We start from the raw sequence: 17,105 nt of genomic DNA on the forward strand, positions 1-17,105 counted from the left end.
GCAGTATAGCATAACTTGAAATAATCAATAGTGTTAGAGAGTTCCTTTTGGTTTGATCAATTAATAATTAGTTCTTCCAACCTTGCTTCCCATTTTAATTAAATGAGCCCATTTACTTCATATTTATTCTGAGTTTAATACATATTTTGAAGATACACTCCAAATTGATTTGTTGAATCATGTGTAATTATCTTTGTAATATACAGTGATATGGTAAAGAAATGTAGGTGATCATTCAGGACAATATTTTGTATATATTAGCAAATAACATCATAACACCATTCTAGCAAATATGAAGAATGACTAAATAATTTTATTTCACAGTGAGAGAAACTAAACACTAATGGTTTACTGAAGATATTGTCATGGGTAGATGTTGGAATAAAATAATAACTTTTGTTTTAGCTCTATAAATGGATAATATGACATTTCTAGTATCATATGTTATTTCTGTCAATAAAACCATTGTTGTCCTAGTTTTCTGCATTAAGCTCTAGAGCAGATTCAAATAAGTTCATGTATATAATTATAATAAGAGAAGGGAAGCATTTTGGTAAAATATTTTATTATTAAGAATAATAATAATATAATCATGGTTATAAAAATAACAACTTTATTAACTACAGAAACTTCATATACAAGTCATAACCACAGTGTTCCCTTTCGGGGTAAGCATCCTGCTATACCACTGAATAGGCAGCTTATCAATTTCCTATTTACACACAACACAAACAGTCATAACATCCACAGTATTCCATTTTCAGTTTCCTAAAGACAGAAACTTTCTGTGCAAATGGAAATTACCTACTTAAAATTACACTGTCAAGATTTATAAGGTCCAAAGAATTTTAACATGTTTTTTTTTTTTGTATTAGTAAATTATTAGTTCAGAACTTAGTTGAACTTTGAAAGTTAAATTTTAGACTTTACTGTGAAAAGTAATTTAGTCACACCAAGACTGTGTCTTTTTATTCAAATTAATTTATTTTTCAAATGATGGTGTCTATAAATATGGGATATAATTATTTGAAAATAGTCAATTTTTGAACCTCAGTAAATCAATTTAATAGTTTTAGTCTGAGAGTTTATTAAAATTATTTACATCATGATCTCTATATTGCAGTATCTATTTTTAAAAATATGTTTTGAAACAAGAAAACACCTGACAGCAATTTTTAACTTCTTGACAGTGTTGTTTTTTAAGAGAATGTTGTGGCTATAACATTCACTTTGTACAGTACCATTGGTACCAACAAGAAATATTCACAGGAATAAGTGAAATACAATTTTGCTATCACATACCATTATTGTAATTTTTCTTGCCTTCCAGTGTCTCACATTTCCCACAGTTTGAAACACTTAGATAGCAAGCAAGAGCCTGTTAATATTAGAGACTGATTCAATAGAAACCACTGTACTGAGGACCTGCCCACAGCAAATAGGTAAAAGTCATTACATATTTTACAATAAAATTAAAGAAGTATACAAAAGGATTATTATCCCTTCTGCACGGCAGAGGCGTTATGACAAATATTTTAATTTTACATTACTATTCCTGGTAGACATAAGAAAATGTCCATAATTATAGCAACAAATGACCATTATTCAAACAGCCAAGACAAAAATAGCAAAGAAAACTTCTCATTTGAAAGAAAGTTTGGTCCATGACTCAAAATGAAATAGATCTTTTGAATAAATTGGATTTTTTATGTTTTGTAGTTTATTAAGAAAAGAATGCCCAGCCTCAATAGTAGCCCTTACCAGAGAGACAGGCAGGACTATACCCGGTCCTACCACCTAAAGGACACACAGGTCTCACTCATCTGGCTTTTATGGTCAGTTCCTCCCTTCTCCCTCTATTGCAAAGGGAGCTTCCCAAAGGGGGAGCAGCTTTCACCCCCACGTCTGTGGCTTATGGGGGGGGTGGTGCTAGCCTTTGCTAAATCTCCCGGCCTTAATAGAGATCCTTCTAGAGAAGCTAGTCGGAGGAGCAGGGATACTAGCTTTGAGTCATTCAAATCACTATTTTTAAAAAGCTTCTATAAGGAAGATTTTGTAAAAAGTCAGAACCTATCCTATTAGTCTTTATCTCATTTCTCGACAAATACATGATCTTTAGCTAATCACGACAAATACAGTAATATGATAATTTACTGATTATCATACAAAATACAACACTTAAGTGAATATTTCCCACGGTCTTAGGACAGATGTATGTAAAATTAATAAGATCGAATGAAGCTATCTTGATCAAATATCTCATTTAGCAGATTCAATTCCATTTTTTAAAAAATTGAATACAGAGTTTAGACAAACCATTTTCTTTCCTTTTCTTTTACATTTTTCCTTTACTTGAATAAAGTTCTATTAGGATAAAAGACTTCCAGGTGGAAAAAAGTATTTAGATTTTTTTCTTCAATATATATTTTAATGAATAATTTGAAAAAAAGCTATTTGCAAATCTTTGGAAACATGGAAATATTCCTCTGAAATAATTTTTTTAAATTAAAGAGGATGAGCTAGAAGCCAATCACAGCAAGTCTTTAATGGCCAAAACACTTTTAAATTTCAATTACATGGTTATCTAAGAATTTTAAAAAATACTTTAGGAAAATAAATCTAAAAATATCTTGCATAAAAAAGCGGTCCTAAATTTGGAGGAAAGAAATGATACTAATACACATATTGCCCTCTTCCTTTTAGGAATTAGAAACTACATGAAATAATCTGGATGATAAATATGTGTGACCACCTAGATTAGGTGTTATTTAACTTTGTGGGTCATGAACACACCTTGAACGCCAACCAGTAGAGGCCATATGCAGATTATATATCAGGATGAGCTAGTCATTCCTATGTTGCACTTTTCCTTAATATTTCTACTGGTCTTTAGAACTGTTTTTCTTAAGGAAAAACTGTAAGTACACACTTTCAAAATATTTAACGTTACATTAGAGACACCGCAACTTGAACTCTAGTGCATGCACATGTGTACCTAGGCTTGTGTATGTGGGTACATGTTCTTATAAAAAGTATGTGTACCAGTATTACAGGATACACGGTAAGGAGAAACAAATGAAATATAATGTGTGGTGTATGAAAAGTAATATAATTTAATATTGAGTTAAAATTTAAAGAAACAAAGTATAAATTGTTTTCGTGAGGTTAAAATAATGTTCAACTTATGGTTTATTCATTATTAAGAAACTAATCTTGAAAAGCAGCGTAGAGATTAATTGATTTTTCCATTACATCTTTTGTCATCCAGCAATTACACCTTTGCATTTTTTAATCCATTCAAGTATATTCAGGAGATATGTTACTACACTTGCATGTACCTTAATTCACTCAACATTTACAAAATAACACTCACAAACAAAACAACAGAAAACACCCATAAATATTAATGAGTATCTAACAAACATGACACTCAAGTAGTTGTCTTAGGATTGTTTTAAGTGACATTTTAATTTCATGTTCTCTGTATCTTCATGCGAAAGAGAGTTGTATTGATGGTAGCTTCAGACACAGTTACATCAGCTACAACTGTGGTACCTTATACGTCAATATAATTTTATGTATCCATTTTGCATAATATGCTACTCTGACAAAAATACCAGGACGATTTGCAATGGCACATCCACGACCAGGAACAATGACACCAAGAACCATTCTCATTTTATGTTGTTCGCAAACAAGCGGGCCACCATAATCCCCCTAGGAAGAAGACATGTAACAATAACAACAAACTATTATTTTAAAAATAGAAATTCATTAACATTTTCTATATAGATTTGTATATCAAAGGTACATATTTATTAAAAAAGAGAGTAATTAATTTAAATAAAAGTTATGTACTAGACCATTGGTTATCTTCTATTGAATTAACCAAATAAGAATGGGATAAGTACAAAAGTTCAAAGTGTTCTATAATCTGTAGCATTCATTGAATGCACACTAACACAGAGCCACTGACAACTATTTAAAAAGGGAGATTTTATGTTTATTTTTATTTTCTTCTGATGTTCAAAATATGTTCAATATAGAAAATTTGGAAAGTGTAGAAAAATGCAAGTACCAAAAAAATTCCACCTGTAGTCATACATGTTTAATGATTAAACTGCATTAAATTTTTTCTTATTCCTAAAGCTTTTTTTCCCTTCGTCCAATCCTGCCTCTAAAATGATCTTAACAATTTAGTGAAAGAAAAAACATATAGTTGACAAAAGTAATCTATTTACTACTTAGAAATTGCTGTTCCGGCATAAAGAAGGAATGCTTTTGCACTTACTATTGGCATTAGTAGTTAATATACATAGTTATATTTATATTTTATACTCCCCATAGTGGAAGGCAGCCTGTGATTTTTATGGCATTTTTTTAATGGTAACCCTGTTATATCTTCAGAGATAGATAGGTGACAGATGAATAGATGAATAAATTGCTTTGTGTGTATATTTTCATATACACATATACAAGGTGGGGCAAAATTAGGTTTACAGTTTGTATGGAAAATAATACAATAATTAATAAATAATAATACAAGAATATGCTCTGTGTCCCACATACTCACAACTATAAAGCTACTTTTGCCCCACCCTATATTTGCACATATTGTTGTATAGGTTGTATATTACAAATATACATGCACCATGTAGCGGCCTAAGATTGTGATAACTGGCCTTCGGCATCCGGTCTGAAGCAGTGTTTGGGGCTATCTCGATGCTCCCACAGCAGTGAGGTGGTGAGATAGAACTAAACTACTGCAAAACTGAGCTCTGTAATACAGGTGGAAAGAAGAGGGGTGTCAGCCTTCTATGATGGGGAAAATCAAGGCGAGGGTGAAGTAGAATATAAAATAGTAAGAAAGAAATAGGTTATTCTAAGAGACTTCATAGAAAGTATGCCAGATGAGGTTATAAATTTGATTTTTAAATAAACTCGCCAGTAATGACTGATATGACCTCTTCAAAGCAATTTACTTTGGGAAACTTTTACTAAATGTAATGCTATTGCTATTATACAAACATTTGGGAGGTTTATTTTTTAAGTATTTAGATTTCAGGGGTTTCTGTGATTTATTAGCTTGTTTTAAAAATAACTGATGTGAAAAAACCCATTCTGGAGGACAAATGCATTTTTGAGAAGTGGTAGAATCAATTTGAAGTCAAATCTTGTCCATATGAATAAAAATAAAAAGTATGTGATACTGTGATAAAACTTCAGTGCTAAAGTTAGGAATCTAAGAATGCATAAGTGGTAAACCAGATTACAGGTTATTCCTGAAGAGCAGCTGCCAAAGCATTTTTAGTAATGGCAGTAGGGCGGGGATAGTGCATAGCTTCCTAAATGATGGCAAAGATTGGGTCTAGCTCAGACTTCATGCCCACAGGTTTCTTAGGGGAAGGGAGGAAGGAAGGAAGGGAGGAAGGAAGGAAGGAAGGAAGGAAGGAAGGAAGGAAGGAAGGAAGGAAGGAAGGAAGGAAGGAAGGAAGGAAGGAAGGAAGGAAGGAAGGAAGGAAGGAAGGAAGGAAGGAAGGGGGGAAGGGGGAGGGGGGAGGGGGGAGGGGGGAGGGGGAGGGGGAGGGGGGAGGGGGGAGGGGGGAGGGGGGAGGGGGGAGGGGGGGTTTCTTTCTCCTAGTAGATTTTTACTTGTTATAATGAACACAATAATACTGACTTACTAGAATAACAACAAATTTAAAAGTGGTTATAAACACATAACCTGTTTCTAACCATATCATGTTAAGCAGTTCTAAAATGTTTTTAACTTAATGTTTTCTTTTTAGGAATAAATCTCAGAGCAATATATGTAACACATGCATTCCTATACATATTAATACTCCATCCTTAGGGTATTTTCTATATGTCAAAAGACATTTTACTATTACTGAACTCATTCTGTGCTTTGCTACACATAATATTCTACAATTCCACAGCTCCCAGGCTTGGAGAGTGTGTCTCTTACATTGAAAATACATCTAAAATAACATTTTAACAGCTTGTCTATGTAAAACAAGGATAGGAACACTGCCAAGTTGAAAGAACAGTTGCCTAACAAATTACAATGTCCAAGCTCTTACAGTCATAGACTTTGACCTTTCAGTTTTTTAAATAGAACTTGTTAAAACACACACACTGGCTGAACCAAGAGCACATTTAAAAGTTTAAAACTAGACAGGTATTTCTTAAAATTATAATTATAATTCATTTAGAAAACATTAGAACAATTAAAACTGTTATATCAAGCTCCTACTGGATACTCCTAATTAGAACAGCTTCCTTTAGCATTCTGGTTCTGTTCATTTACTGGTGTGTGTGTTTTTGTGGGTTTTTTGTGGATTTTTTGAGAGACAAATGTCATCACAGTTTACTGCAAGTAAAACATGATGGTCTCACTGTTCAGTTTTAAAAAAATGTACAAGGATAATACAGGGTTATCTTTCCCAATTCCTCTCTCTTGGAACATGTTGGTGAACAATGATCTTCATTTGAAAAAAATAGAGAAAAAATAAACATGAGAAACTATGCTATTCATTACATATGTCTTATAACAAAAGTTCCCTTTTTACCTCACATGGTCCTGTTCCAATATTTTCAGCTCCAGCACATATTTCGGATTCATTCAGAGTCACCTTCCCTTGATGATATTGACTGCATTTCTCATTCCCCATAATAAAGAGATGTGCTACTCGTAATAGGCCATCAGAGTTGATCACTAGAATAGTGCAAAAAATGTACAGTTAATGACCACAGGGTGAGGTGAGAAAAATAAAAAACAAATTGCCTTATCTTTTTAAAAATAGCTTACATCCAGTGTAGCCCCAGCCATAAACACTGCAAGTGGTTTTTTCAGGAATTGTGCATCCATAATTAGGTAAATCAATTGTACTAACAAAATTATCTAGGACAGCAGGTCTGAAAAGAGAAAATATAATGGTAGTATTCTTAATTGGATTCAACACAAAGTTAACATACTGAAATTCAATATTAATATTTAATATGACATTTAAGGAGAATAAAAAGTCATGTTTCTCGGAAAAAAAAAACAGAGAAGAATTTTTAATATATAACATAGAAATCTGTAGTAGGTGGTAGAGAAATTAGTTATTTGCTAATATTTAAGAATAAATGGGCACTGCTATTTTTTAAATCAATATTTTACCTGTTATCAAATAACTAACTGCTCACTAATCTTTGGTTTTAGAGTAGGTGAATGAGACTGTTGGCCCAATTTCACTTATTATTTTTGAAAATTTTGAAAATGCTTTTGTGTGTGTGTGCATACATATATACACACATATATATCTATATAACAAGTGGTTTAAGTTTTTATAATAAATCTATGTGAGAGAGAAAGAATATCCGTATAGCAGAAAGAGCTTCAACAATTCGAGTCTCAGTTAAAAATATGAAACCTTCTAGAGGAACCGACCTAGCCAGCTTCAGTAACACCAGGTCCGACCCGTCCGGCCCGTACACCACCTGGGAGACGTTGAGGACCTGTTTGCGCTTCTCATCTCCCCTCCCGTGCACGTCATGAATTCCAAGCCAAACTTCATAGTCTTTCAAGTCTTTGTTTCTAAATAAAAAAACCAAAATATAAAATATAATTTTAAATTGTATAAAGTTACTCAGATATATTGTTATTTTAGCTCACAAGAGCAGAAAAATCACCTAAATTTAAAATCTGACTCAAAGTATAATAAAAACATTTGTTATGCAAAATTCTGACTGCTGCAAGCACAGGTAAGCAGGAAGAATCTATAAACTGCTGAAAACTGGAATGGCTGTTTCAAAAAAAATTGATTATGCTTTTCTAGAGAGAAAGTTTTCTTCAGGCAAATAGTATTACATGAATTACAATTTTAGTACAAAATTTCCTTTTGATCTCAGCTGTGTATATGTTTGGTTTCTTAGTGCCGGCTGAAGATTTATACCAGCAAAATAAGAGTGACCTTGGTGAGAATCAGGAAGTTAGCCTACAAATGCTGCCTCCATATCTTTTCCTTAGGATAATTCTCATTGAAAATTATTCCCAGGATGATCTGGGAGCTGGCTCTACATAAGAAAGCAGAAGTGAGGATTGAGAGAAAGTTTTTGATCATTCACTAATGTCACCCCAATAAATGCAATAATAAATAAAACAAAAACAGGAAAATAATTTCTATCTAGAAATATAGTGTAAGAGGTTGTGATTAAATTATTTACATAATTCCAGCAAATTTTCCCCTCAAATGAGAGTAATGTCAATTGTGGAAAGAGGTGAAGAGTAGTACCCGGTAAGTAAATATCAAGTCAAAGCAAGTTTTGTTAGCTAAATCTAAAAAAAAATTAGCTTTTTTACTCCATGCTGGTAAATTTCTATTAAATAAATACACATATGAAGGCTAAAAGTTAAGTGGAAGCCATACATTTTTTTAAATGCTCAAAACAAACAATTGGTTGCAGAAACACTTTACCGAGAAGGGAAGCACTGTCTTGCAGTAAGAATCCAACTTTCCTTTATCAATGATCCTCCGCAGATATGTTTATTTCTATGAGAAAGAGGAAAGAGAAACAAGTAACATCTGTGCAAGAAGGTTGGCTGCCAATTAATGCAAAACCTATGGCTATGTTTGTTAAAAGCAAATGCATTTGAGAGAAAAATGTAGAAATTAACCCAACTAAAATAAAATGAGTAATACTTTTATCAGAAAGATGATACTGGGTGATTGTAGCATTAGCACTTTTTTCATAATGTGATTACAGTTTTATAAACTCAACTTTATTTTTGCATACAGAATCCTGTAACTACATACAAGATCCATCCCTTGTGAGAGAAAGTATGTGCTAAAAATATAGGATAATTAGAACAAACAAAAATATGAACAACAAAAACAATGTAGACCTATTCAGTGTTCGATTATAAAAAATGCAAATTTGAGTTTTTATTTAAACCCTAAAAAAAATGTGATAGTTACAATATAAAATTTGTACACGATTCCATTCTTTCATCACCATTATTTAGCTCCGATATGTTAACTCAGTAACTGAGTTTGAGTACATTTGTTTGTTCAGCTTAACACCAGCATTATTTCATTTATAAAATTAAAACAATTTTCCAAGACATATCACCTAAGAAATTATAAGATATTTGTGGAGAATAATAAATACTAGTACATTTAGTTGGTGATATCCCAAATCTGCAAATCTACTGCTTTTTTTTTGGCAGAGAAATTTTTAAAAGTACAACTTTTCACAACTTACTTTTCCAAAGTGTACAGATGTTCAGTGCTTGAGAGAGTAATAGAAGAGGATTCCCAGAATAAGACTATGGTTATTTATGGCCTGTACCACACAGGAGGATAAGAGTATATATTGAGTTTTAATTTCTGTTCCTCTCAGTATGTGTTTTGGAAGAATAACTTAACAGCTGTTGTTACTAAGAATTTGGATTTTAAAAAAACAAACATTTTTTTCCTAAAAGTTTATAGTAGTTTGAACTAATGAAAAACAGTTTCACCTACTTCTCCATGGAAAGTTCCAGAAGAGTGTTCTCGTATATTGCATTGGTAATAATACATTCAGAGGTACATACCTTTTTTCTGGAGTTATGAGATTTGCAAAGAATCACTAATTAATTTAGAGATGTGGATTCTTGAAATATTTTCTATAAAAATTGAATGGAACACTCCCTCCAAATTTTACACCCTTCATTAAAGCTTCATATTGCACAATTAGCTTTAATATTCTGGTGAGTTTCACAACTCTATTTCAGTACTACCCACCTAGGACAGCTACACTATAATTATCAACATACATATTTATAAAATTTGATCATTTACTCCTCAAAAGAAAGGCATACTAAAAGAGAACTTTAGGCCATCTTCTACCTGGTATATATCAAAGGATTCTGTTTGCTAAGAATGGGCTTATTCATAAAAGAACTTCAGTTTCAAGTTGTCTTTATTCTACTTTAAGATCACCGTCATTTAATTGTAGTAAAAGATATATTTTCTTCCTCTATTCAAGAAGTCTACAGTTAAGCAACAGAGAGGGTTTCCCAAAAGAAGATATATTTGAGTTGGTATTTGAAGAATGAAAAAGATTTTCCAAGCTCAAAATATGGAGGAAGAGAGTTACAACATGCATTGAGAACAGCACAAATGCGTGGAGGGGGAATGGAAGGTGTCTTAAAAACAAGAGAAAATGTGGTTAGAATTCAGGTTCATTTGAGGGTGTGTTGTGTGATGAGGCTCCAGTAGTAGCAGATAGTGACAAAAATATTTTAACATTCTGATTACCATATTGTATGATATATGGAGTATATAGAAAGTTTTAAGATCAGATTTTAAATTAACTTTCATTTTCAATATTAAACTCTTACAACAGAATTACTAAGCTTAATTTTTATATAACTATATTTTGCAAAGTGATTTTACACAGAACATGCCATTCATTCTTAAGAGCATTGAGAAACAGACATGTTAAGAAATTTTAACTACATTACATATTATAATAGCAGGACTATTCAACCATCAGTATTGTTTGTTAATATTTTTCTTAATGGTAAAATATTTTAGAATTTAAAATTATTGCTGTTCTCATTAGTATGGCAATGAAAAATAAAAAATTTCAAACAAATATAAATTTCTGATATAATTATGCATGGGCATGTTAGAAAATAAAGTCAAAATATCCTAGATTGGGAAATTAATAACATATGCATTATAACTAGTCTGGTGATATCAAGGTATAAGTTCTCTGCGTAGATGTCTTTTGCTTAATCAGAACTGAAGTATCACTTGTCATTAGGAACAATGCCAACACAAATGGGACCTTTGTAAACATTTAAGAAGGTACTATCTGAGGAGGCACAAATTGCAAACTCTAGGACTATTTGGGAATCAAAATGTCATTAATCCCCACTTGTGCTCCCCTCACATGGGTGCCCATGTGGAGGCACAATCTGCATGACCACATATGGCCATACTGCTGGGAATACACCTCTTGCAAATAAGCCAAATACATATGATTTTTGTCTATTAATAATTACCTGTATTTCAAACTAACCATCCATCCTACATTTGTTCTTGTTGGAATTCCATTTACAACTCTCAACTGTTTTGTTTTGGCGCAAGATATTACAGGATCTAAAAAGAAGACCAAACAGAACATTTTGACAAAACATTTTTAAATACTCTGTCTCTCAACTTTCTTAAATGTAATGGTAACTAGACAATTGCAACTACTGTAATTCTGTCAGAAGAACATTTTGAGGGGGAAAAGTATTATGACTATAGTGAGAAATCAAGCCCAAAATGTTTGCTCTTCTCAGTAGATGAGTATCACAGAGAAACTAATCAATCAAGGTCAACGGCATTGCCGGGGCAGCGACAGTGGCTTTCCTCACCCAGCACTAAGGACAAGTTACTCAGGTCTATTAGCAACGTTGTTTCCCTCAACATAAAATGAAACAATATCATTTATAGTGGTAATTTCTAAATGACCATGAAAATCAATAGCATGACCGAAACAAAAACAAAAAAAGCACAAAAGCTATATTGGGCTTATTACTTCTGAAATTGTAAAGCAAGAATGAAGAGCCATTTTGAAACAGGTTACCAACATTCTAATTATTGGAACTGTATCCAAATGACATAATTATTATGTTCAAATTATTATATCCAAATGACATAATACAGAATTCTCTGGAGTAAACTTTTTCCTGACCCTCCTCTGTGTTCCTTGCCTTATTGTGTCAATTACTGTCCATGGTCTAAAATTGATTTCCAATAGCTTCTTAAGCCTGGGACAAAGCAGGTGTCCTCTTAAATCAAAACACTTGAGTGACTTCTTTTAGCCCAAGAAATATGTGAATATTAAAAACAAGTAGCACTCCACAGATTTTTTTTTAAGCTGAGGATTAACTGAACCTCTCAGGCTGAGTTATCTTTGTCTAGTAGACCATGCAAAGAGCTTTAAAGATAGAGTGGGACAGACACTCTGCATAATTTTCCAACCTTTTGGTTTAATTGCTTCTGATATTTGCATCTTTATTCAACTTAAAAGGATGAAGGTCCATATATATATATTTGGCCAGAATTAAAAGCAATGTAAATGCTTTTTCAGAGTTAAATGTAACGTCTTATAATTTCTGATAGAGAATTGAATTTTGATATTTAGTATGCAGTTACCTTTGTAATCCCATTATATATGCACATCAAAAAATTTTAAGTAAAAATACTTTAACTTATTTTTATAATGCAAGTTGATATAATGATAAGATATTTTTCTATGAAGAATATAATGACATAATTTCTGACACATAGAGAATCAAATATACCAAATATTACTTACGGTCTAAGTTGACTATTGTAGGTGTGGTATCACCTTCACCTGTAAAAATAAGTATATACATATATACATAATTCTTACATACATACTTGTTATATAGAGCCAAAGCTATATATTAAAATTCAAATATCCATGAATTGGTTAATTTACTAAAATTATTGACATTGTAATCAAAGATAAAATGTAATAGTACTCTTTTGAGTAATTATGTGTCGCTTTTACTGAACAATATTGAAGGTATGTGCCTACTGGTGATGTGAGGAAAGCCCTGTTTTATGACTGTGGAGGCTTTCTACTGGCATCAAGGAGCTGCCTCATTCTACTAAGATACCCAGCATTGTAGACAAGGACATTGAATAGCACTAATACTTACTATTGCTTGCTTGGGAAATTCATATAGATAAACTATATTTTCACTGTAATTTGGCCCATTGATTTTTTTTCTGAAAGTGACATTTTAAAAAATATGGTTGAGGATAATTGAAACTTCACATGCTTTAGAAAACTTTAAGAATTCTAGAAGATAGAAATCAATGTCATCAATGGGGAAAAAAAGATAACAGTATAATTTGTTTTGTTAGAATATTTCAAAGATTGGTTTTTCCAGATGGTAGTGAAAAAATAATATATGGAAAAAAGAGAAAACTAGGAACTGGAAATTAATTCTAACTAAAACCTCATAACTCATCCCTTTTTCATAACCTCCCTACTGGGGCTTGATTGCTGCAAAGAGAAAGGCCTGGTGGATACTAGGATTTGAGATACTTATGCAGTAATGAATGAGGCACAAGACATTCCCTAGAGTTTAATGTCCAACTATTTATAATTGACGGCATAGAGTTTAGTCAAGCAGTTTAGACCCAGCCGGTTGTTAATCCAAGGAAATGCTCTCAGCTCAAATAAACTGGCAACGAAAGAATAATGGCCTATGGATTCCTTTGTAATAGATGCAAATTTGATTGTTATTTATAGGGAATTTCGAGAGAATTAATACATGCTAAAAGTTTTTACTTAAGCTCACTTACCAGGTCTAAGAGTAAAGGCAAACATAAATTTCATCATTTCTCTTTCTGTTTAGATTATCCTGGGAGAAGGTTGTGTCTTAGAGTCAGTAGAGGTTAAGGTTTTAGTTTATAGTACAAATAAGGATTGAGACTGACTGTGGGTCATTAAAACATCAAGGATATTAGTTTTTCCACTCAAGCCAATTACTCAAAAATTCTAAAATAAAAAACTAAATATTTATTTCTTATGTTTCCTGATGAGAAAGACTAAACTATTTAATCTACCCTTAATTGCATATCAAGTTTCTATTTCTAATCAAGTTAATAGACCAATACAGTATTTAGTTCATTATTGTACCTTACTAAAATATTTAAATTTTAAAAAGTTGTAGATATAATTAATTGTGAGCTTTAATAATTAATACTAATTAATCTTTAATAGTATATTATTGGTTTTAATATTAATTAATCATTGATAAGATATATACAATATCGTTTTCTCTAAGCCAATATTTCTCACGCTTTAGAAAAAGCTGAAATACCACTTAAAATCAGATTTCTAGAGGTTTTGGGTTGAAGGCTAGATTATGAATTATTAAAAAGCATTGCAGGTTCCTCTGTTGTACATTTTGAGCAAACGTGAAAAACTGCTCTCTAGGCCAACAAATACTATTCTCAATTTTCCTCTTTTACTTCTTCCCCACTATCTCCACCATAATACTCAAATCTGGAAAAAAAAAAATGATATGTACCTTATTTTGTATTGATTCAAGTTATATTTTGAAGAAGGAAAACATTTCAATGATAAAAGTTGTATCTATGGAAGTATAGGAGTGTGTGTCAGTTTATATGGCCTCAGAATCAAACATGAACAGTTATTGAAAATAAAAGAAATATTTTCATATATTCTTAAATTTTCAACTCAGGTTAAAAACTTTATGAACATCCTATATTTTTCCAGGCAGACATCTATGTTCCTATCACAATTATTTATTTTAATATTAATATATATTGATTAAATGATTGTATCTTCAATTATTTACATAAATGTTCCCTTTCTACACTGAATACTATGTTAAGAAACATTGTTTATATTGCCGCATAGTTAGTATGTTATATAGGGTTTTGCACACAATAGTAGCTCAATCTTAAATTGTTAATAAATGAATAAACAAATACAACCTGAGATGTAAGTAATGTGCCCAAGGCACTTATAGTGACAGAGCTGGAATTTGTACCCGGGAAGCCAGAGTTAAAGCTCTTAACCACTACACTCTCCCTTGTTAAAACCTGAGATTTTTCTAAGCTATACTGAATGTGTATGTGCATAGACTAATGTATAAACATTTCTACAGTTATAGTTTTGCATATTTGATAATCTTAAAATATATACTAAATATTATTCTGTAAGCATTTTTGAAAAAGTAATAAAAACCTTTACATGTTTTGTAACACAAATGTACAGTGCAAAAAAATGATTTATATAGTCTCTGCAGTTAACTAGAAAAGACCTCAAATCTTCTAAAGACAAATTTTATTATCCTTTCAACAGTGGTAAAATGTAAATAAATCCTGGCTATAAATATTAGTTAGAAAATGACAGTGTAAAAATATTTATTAAAATAAATGTTCAGAAAACATTGAAATAAAAATGAGTTATTTGCAATAGCATTTAATCAAATACTAGCAACACCTTAAAGTCTTTCAATAGCACATTACAATATTTATTTTAAAATGTTAGTTGAAAACATGTTTTTAAAACTTTTAAATTATTAGAGTCCTGTGTCAGTGAGGTTTGTAATCCAAGGCAGAGTTCCTTGAGATTCCACGGGAGCATTTTACTCCTTGTGCTAAAGTTAAGCTGCTGGGATTCTTACAAATCTGGGATTCTGTGGGGAAAGCATTAGAGCCTGTTTTAAAATCCAGATCGTTGACTTTTTTCCTTCTCGCTAGATCATTGGATATTCTGCTAGCCTTTTTTTATTCTTAATCATAGAAACTTCGCAAAAGTTTCCATGAGGTAAAACTAATATTTAGAAAAAATAATCCTTTTACCATTTTTTAAAAATTGTATGCCAGAGAAGTGGGTTTGTTTGCTTGTTGTTTTGGCATTAAAATTTGAAAGACATCTTCTGTAGAACATTTTCAAAACCTATGCAAACCCTACTATGGGAAAAATAGAACACCAGGGAAACACTAATTAATTTAAAAGCCTATGGTTATAGCTGATTAAATAAAATCTAATATTAATAGTATATCTTTGTAAACATGTAAGATGCTTACTTATTACTATAATTTCTTTATTAAAAATAAGTTGGAAAGTTCTAAGTCTTAATTATATATATACTTGATGAATAGTATATTTAAGGTTTGCTATTTTATGTGAAAATTCCATGAACTATAACTAGTGTTCCCACTTAAGGGGAGAAATTAACTCTTTAATTTGACATAATAAGGAAAAGTTTACATTTCACATTTTAAAGCAAATATCATTTCTTCAATCTAATGCCTCTTTGTAAAGAGGATGCTTTTGCTGCTGTTTTCAAGGCACTTGCTACTGGCTTGTCTCACAAGAAAAACATTCTTAACAGACTCTTACTAACTTATAAAAGTATGTCCATTTTAAACGAGAAGGTAGTTTAACAGAATTTAAAGATGTTTGCTATAAACATAGAGCTGTGAGATATGTAGTCTAGTTCAATGGTCTCTTGCTACTGTACAGTTTTATAATAAGGCTTTTTCACTCAATAACACATTGAGGATGTTTTTCTATCTCAATATATCTTACTCTACATCAGTGGTTCTCAATGGAAGGTGTTCTCCCTGCCCCCACCACCACCACCAAGGGGATGTTTGGTAATGCCTAAAAATATTTTTTTAATATGTTTTTATTGATTTCAGAGAGGAAGGGAGAAGGAAAGAGAGACAGAAACATCAATGAGGAGAGTCATTGATCAGCTGCCTCCTGCACACCCCCTACTGGGGATTGAGCCTGAAACCCAGGCATATGCCCTGACCAGGAATCGAACCATGACCTGGTTCATGGGTTGACACTCAACCATTGAGCCATGCCAGCCAAGCTAAAAATATTTTTGATTGTTATGACTGGAGTTAATGGTGGTATAAGTGGCATGTAGTGGGTTACGGATACTACTAAACATCTTACAGTGCACAAGATAGCCTCCCACAAGATTTATCTAGCACACAATGTAGTAGTATTTAGGCTGAAAAATCTTAGTACATTTGTGCATACTACTTCCAGGTAAGCTTTCCAATTCAGAAAGTAACGTAGAATTGAGAAAGTCAATTACCCAGATTGGGCATTTTCTTATTTGCCAACCTGACAAGTAGAAATTATTTCTTATGCTTTTATAATTTTATTTTTCTTACTATTAAGTTTTAATATCTTTTTATTTGTTTATTAACTATATTTATTCTTGAGGATTCATTTTCTTTATTTTTCTCCTGAATTTTCTTTTTCTTATTGACATATAGGAGCTCTTTTATATGAAGTATATCAGACATATATATTGTACATATATCTTTTACTTTATGCACTAATACTCTTTTAACAAAATGAGTTCAGAGAGTGGATGGGATGCTCCAGACTTCTTAATCTTGGGCTAAAGAACAGAGAAGAGGCACCACTATCCCAGGTCTGTATCAGACGATTAGTGGGCTCGGGCCTGTGCTGAGAGCTCTGCTACATTTAAAGGCTGACCAGGTAGTATCGGGGGTGGGGATGGGGATGGGGAGTTCTTT

At 32.0% G+C, this 17,105-nt stretch overlaps 1 protein-coding gene across 2 annotated transcripts in view; it reads right to left on the bottom strand.

The window, feature by feature from the left end:
• Positions 1-868: 868 nt before the first annotated feature.
• Positions 869-17,105, bottom strand: part of HGF (hepatocyte growth factor) — a 69,384-nt gene continuing 53,147 nt past the window's right edge. For both annotated transcript variants that reach the window (XM_081147462.1, XM_081147461.1), the window contains exons 12-18: positions 12,343-12,381; positions 11,039-11,135; positions 8,463-8,537; positions 7,436-7,582; positions 6,812-6,918; positions 6,573-6,718; positions 869-3,717 (exon numbers count right to left, since the gene is read on the bottom strand). In XM_081147462.1, coding sequence (XP_081003588.1) covers positions 3,541-3,717; positions 6,573-6,718; positions 6,812-6,918; positions 7,436-7,582; positions 8,463-8,537; positions 11,039-11,135; positions 12,343-12,381 — 788 coding nt within the window. In that variant the 3' untranslated portion in view covers positions 869-3,540. The remainder of the gene's footprint in view (positions 3,718-6,572; positions 6,719-6,811; positions 6,919-7,435; positions 7,583-8,462; positions 8,538-11,038; positions 11,136-12,342; positions 12,382-17,105) is intronic.

The sequence above is a fragment of the Miniopterus schreibersii genome (assembly GCF_964146895.1).
Source record: "Miniopterus schreibersii genome assembly, chromosome: 9".
In the NCBI taxonomy this organism is placed as follows: Eukaryota; Metazoa; Chordata; class Mammalia; order Chiroptera; family Miniopteridae; genus Miniopterus; species Miniopterus schreibersii.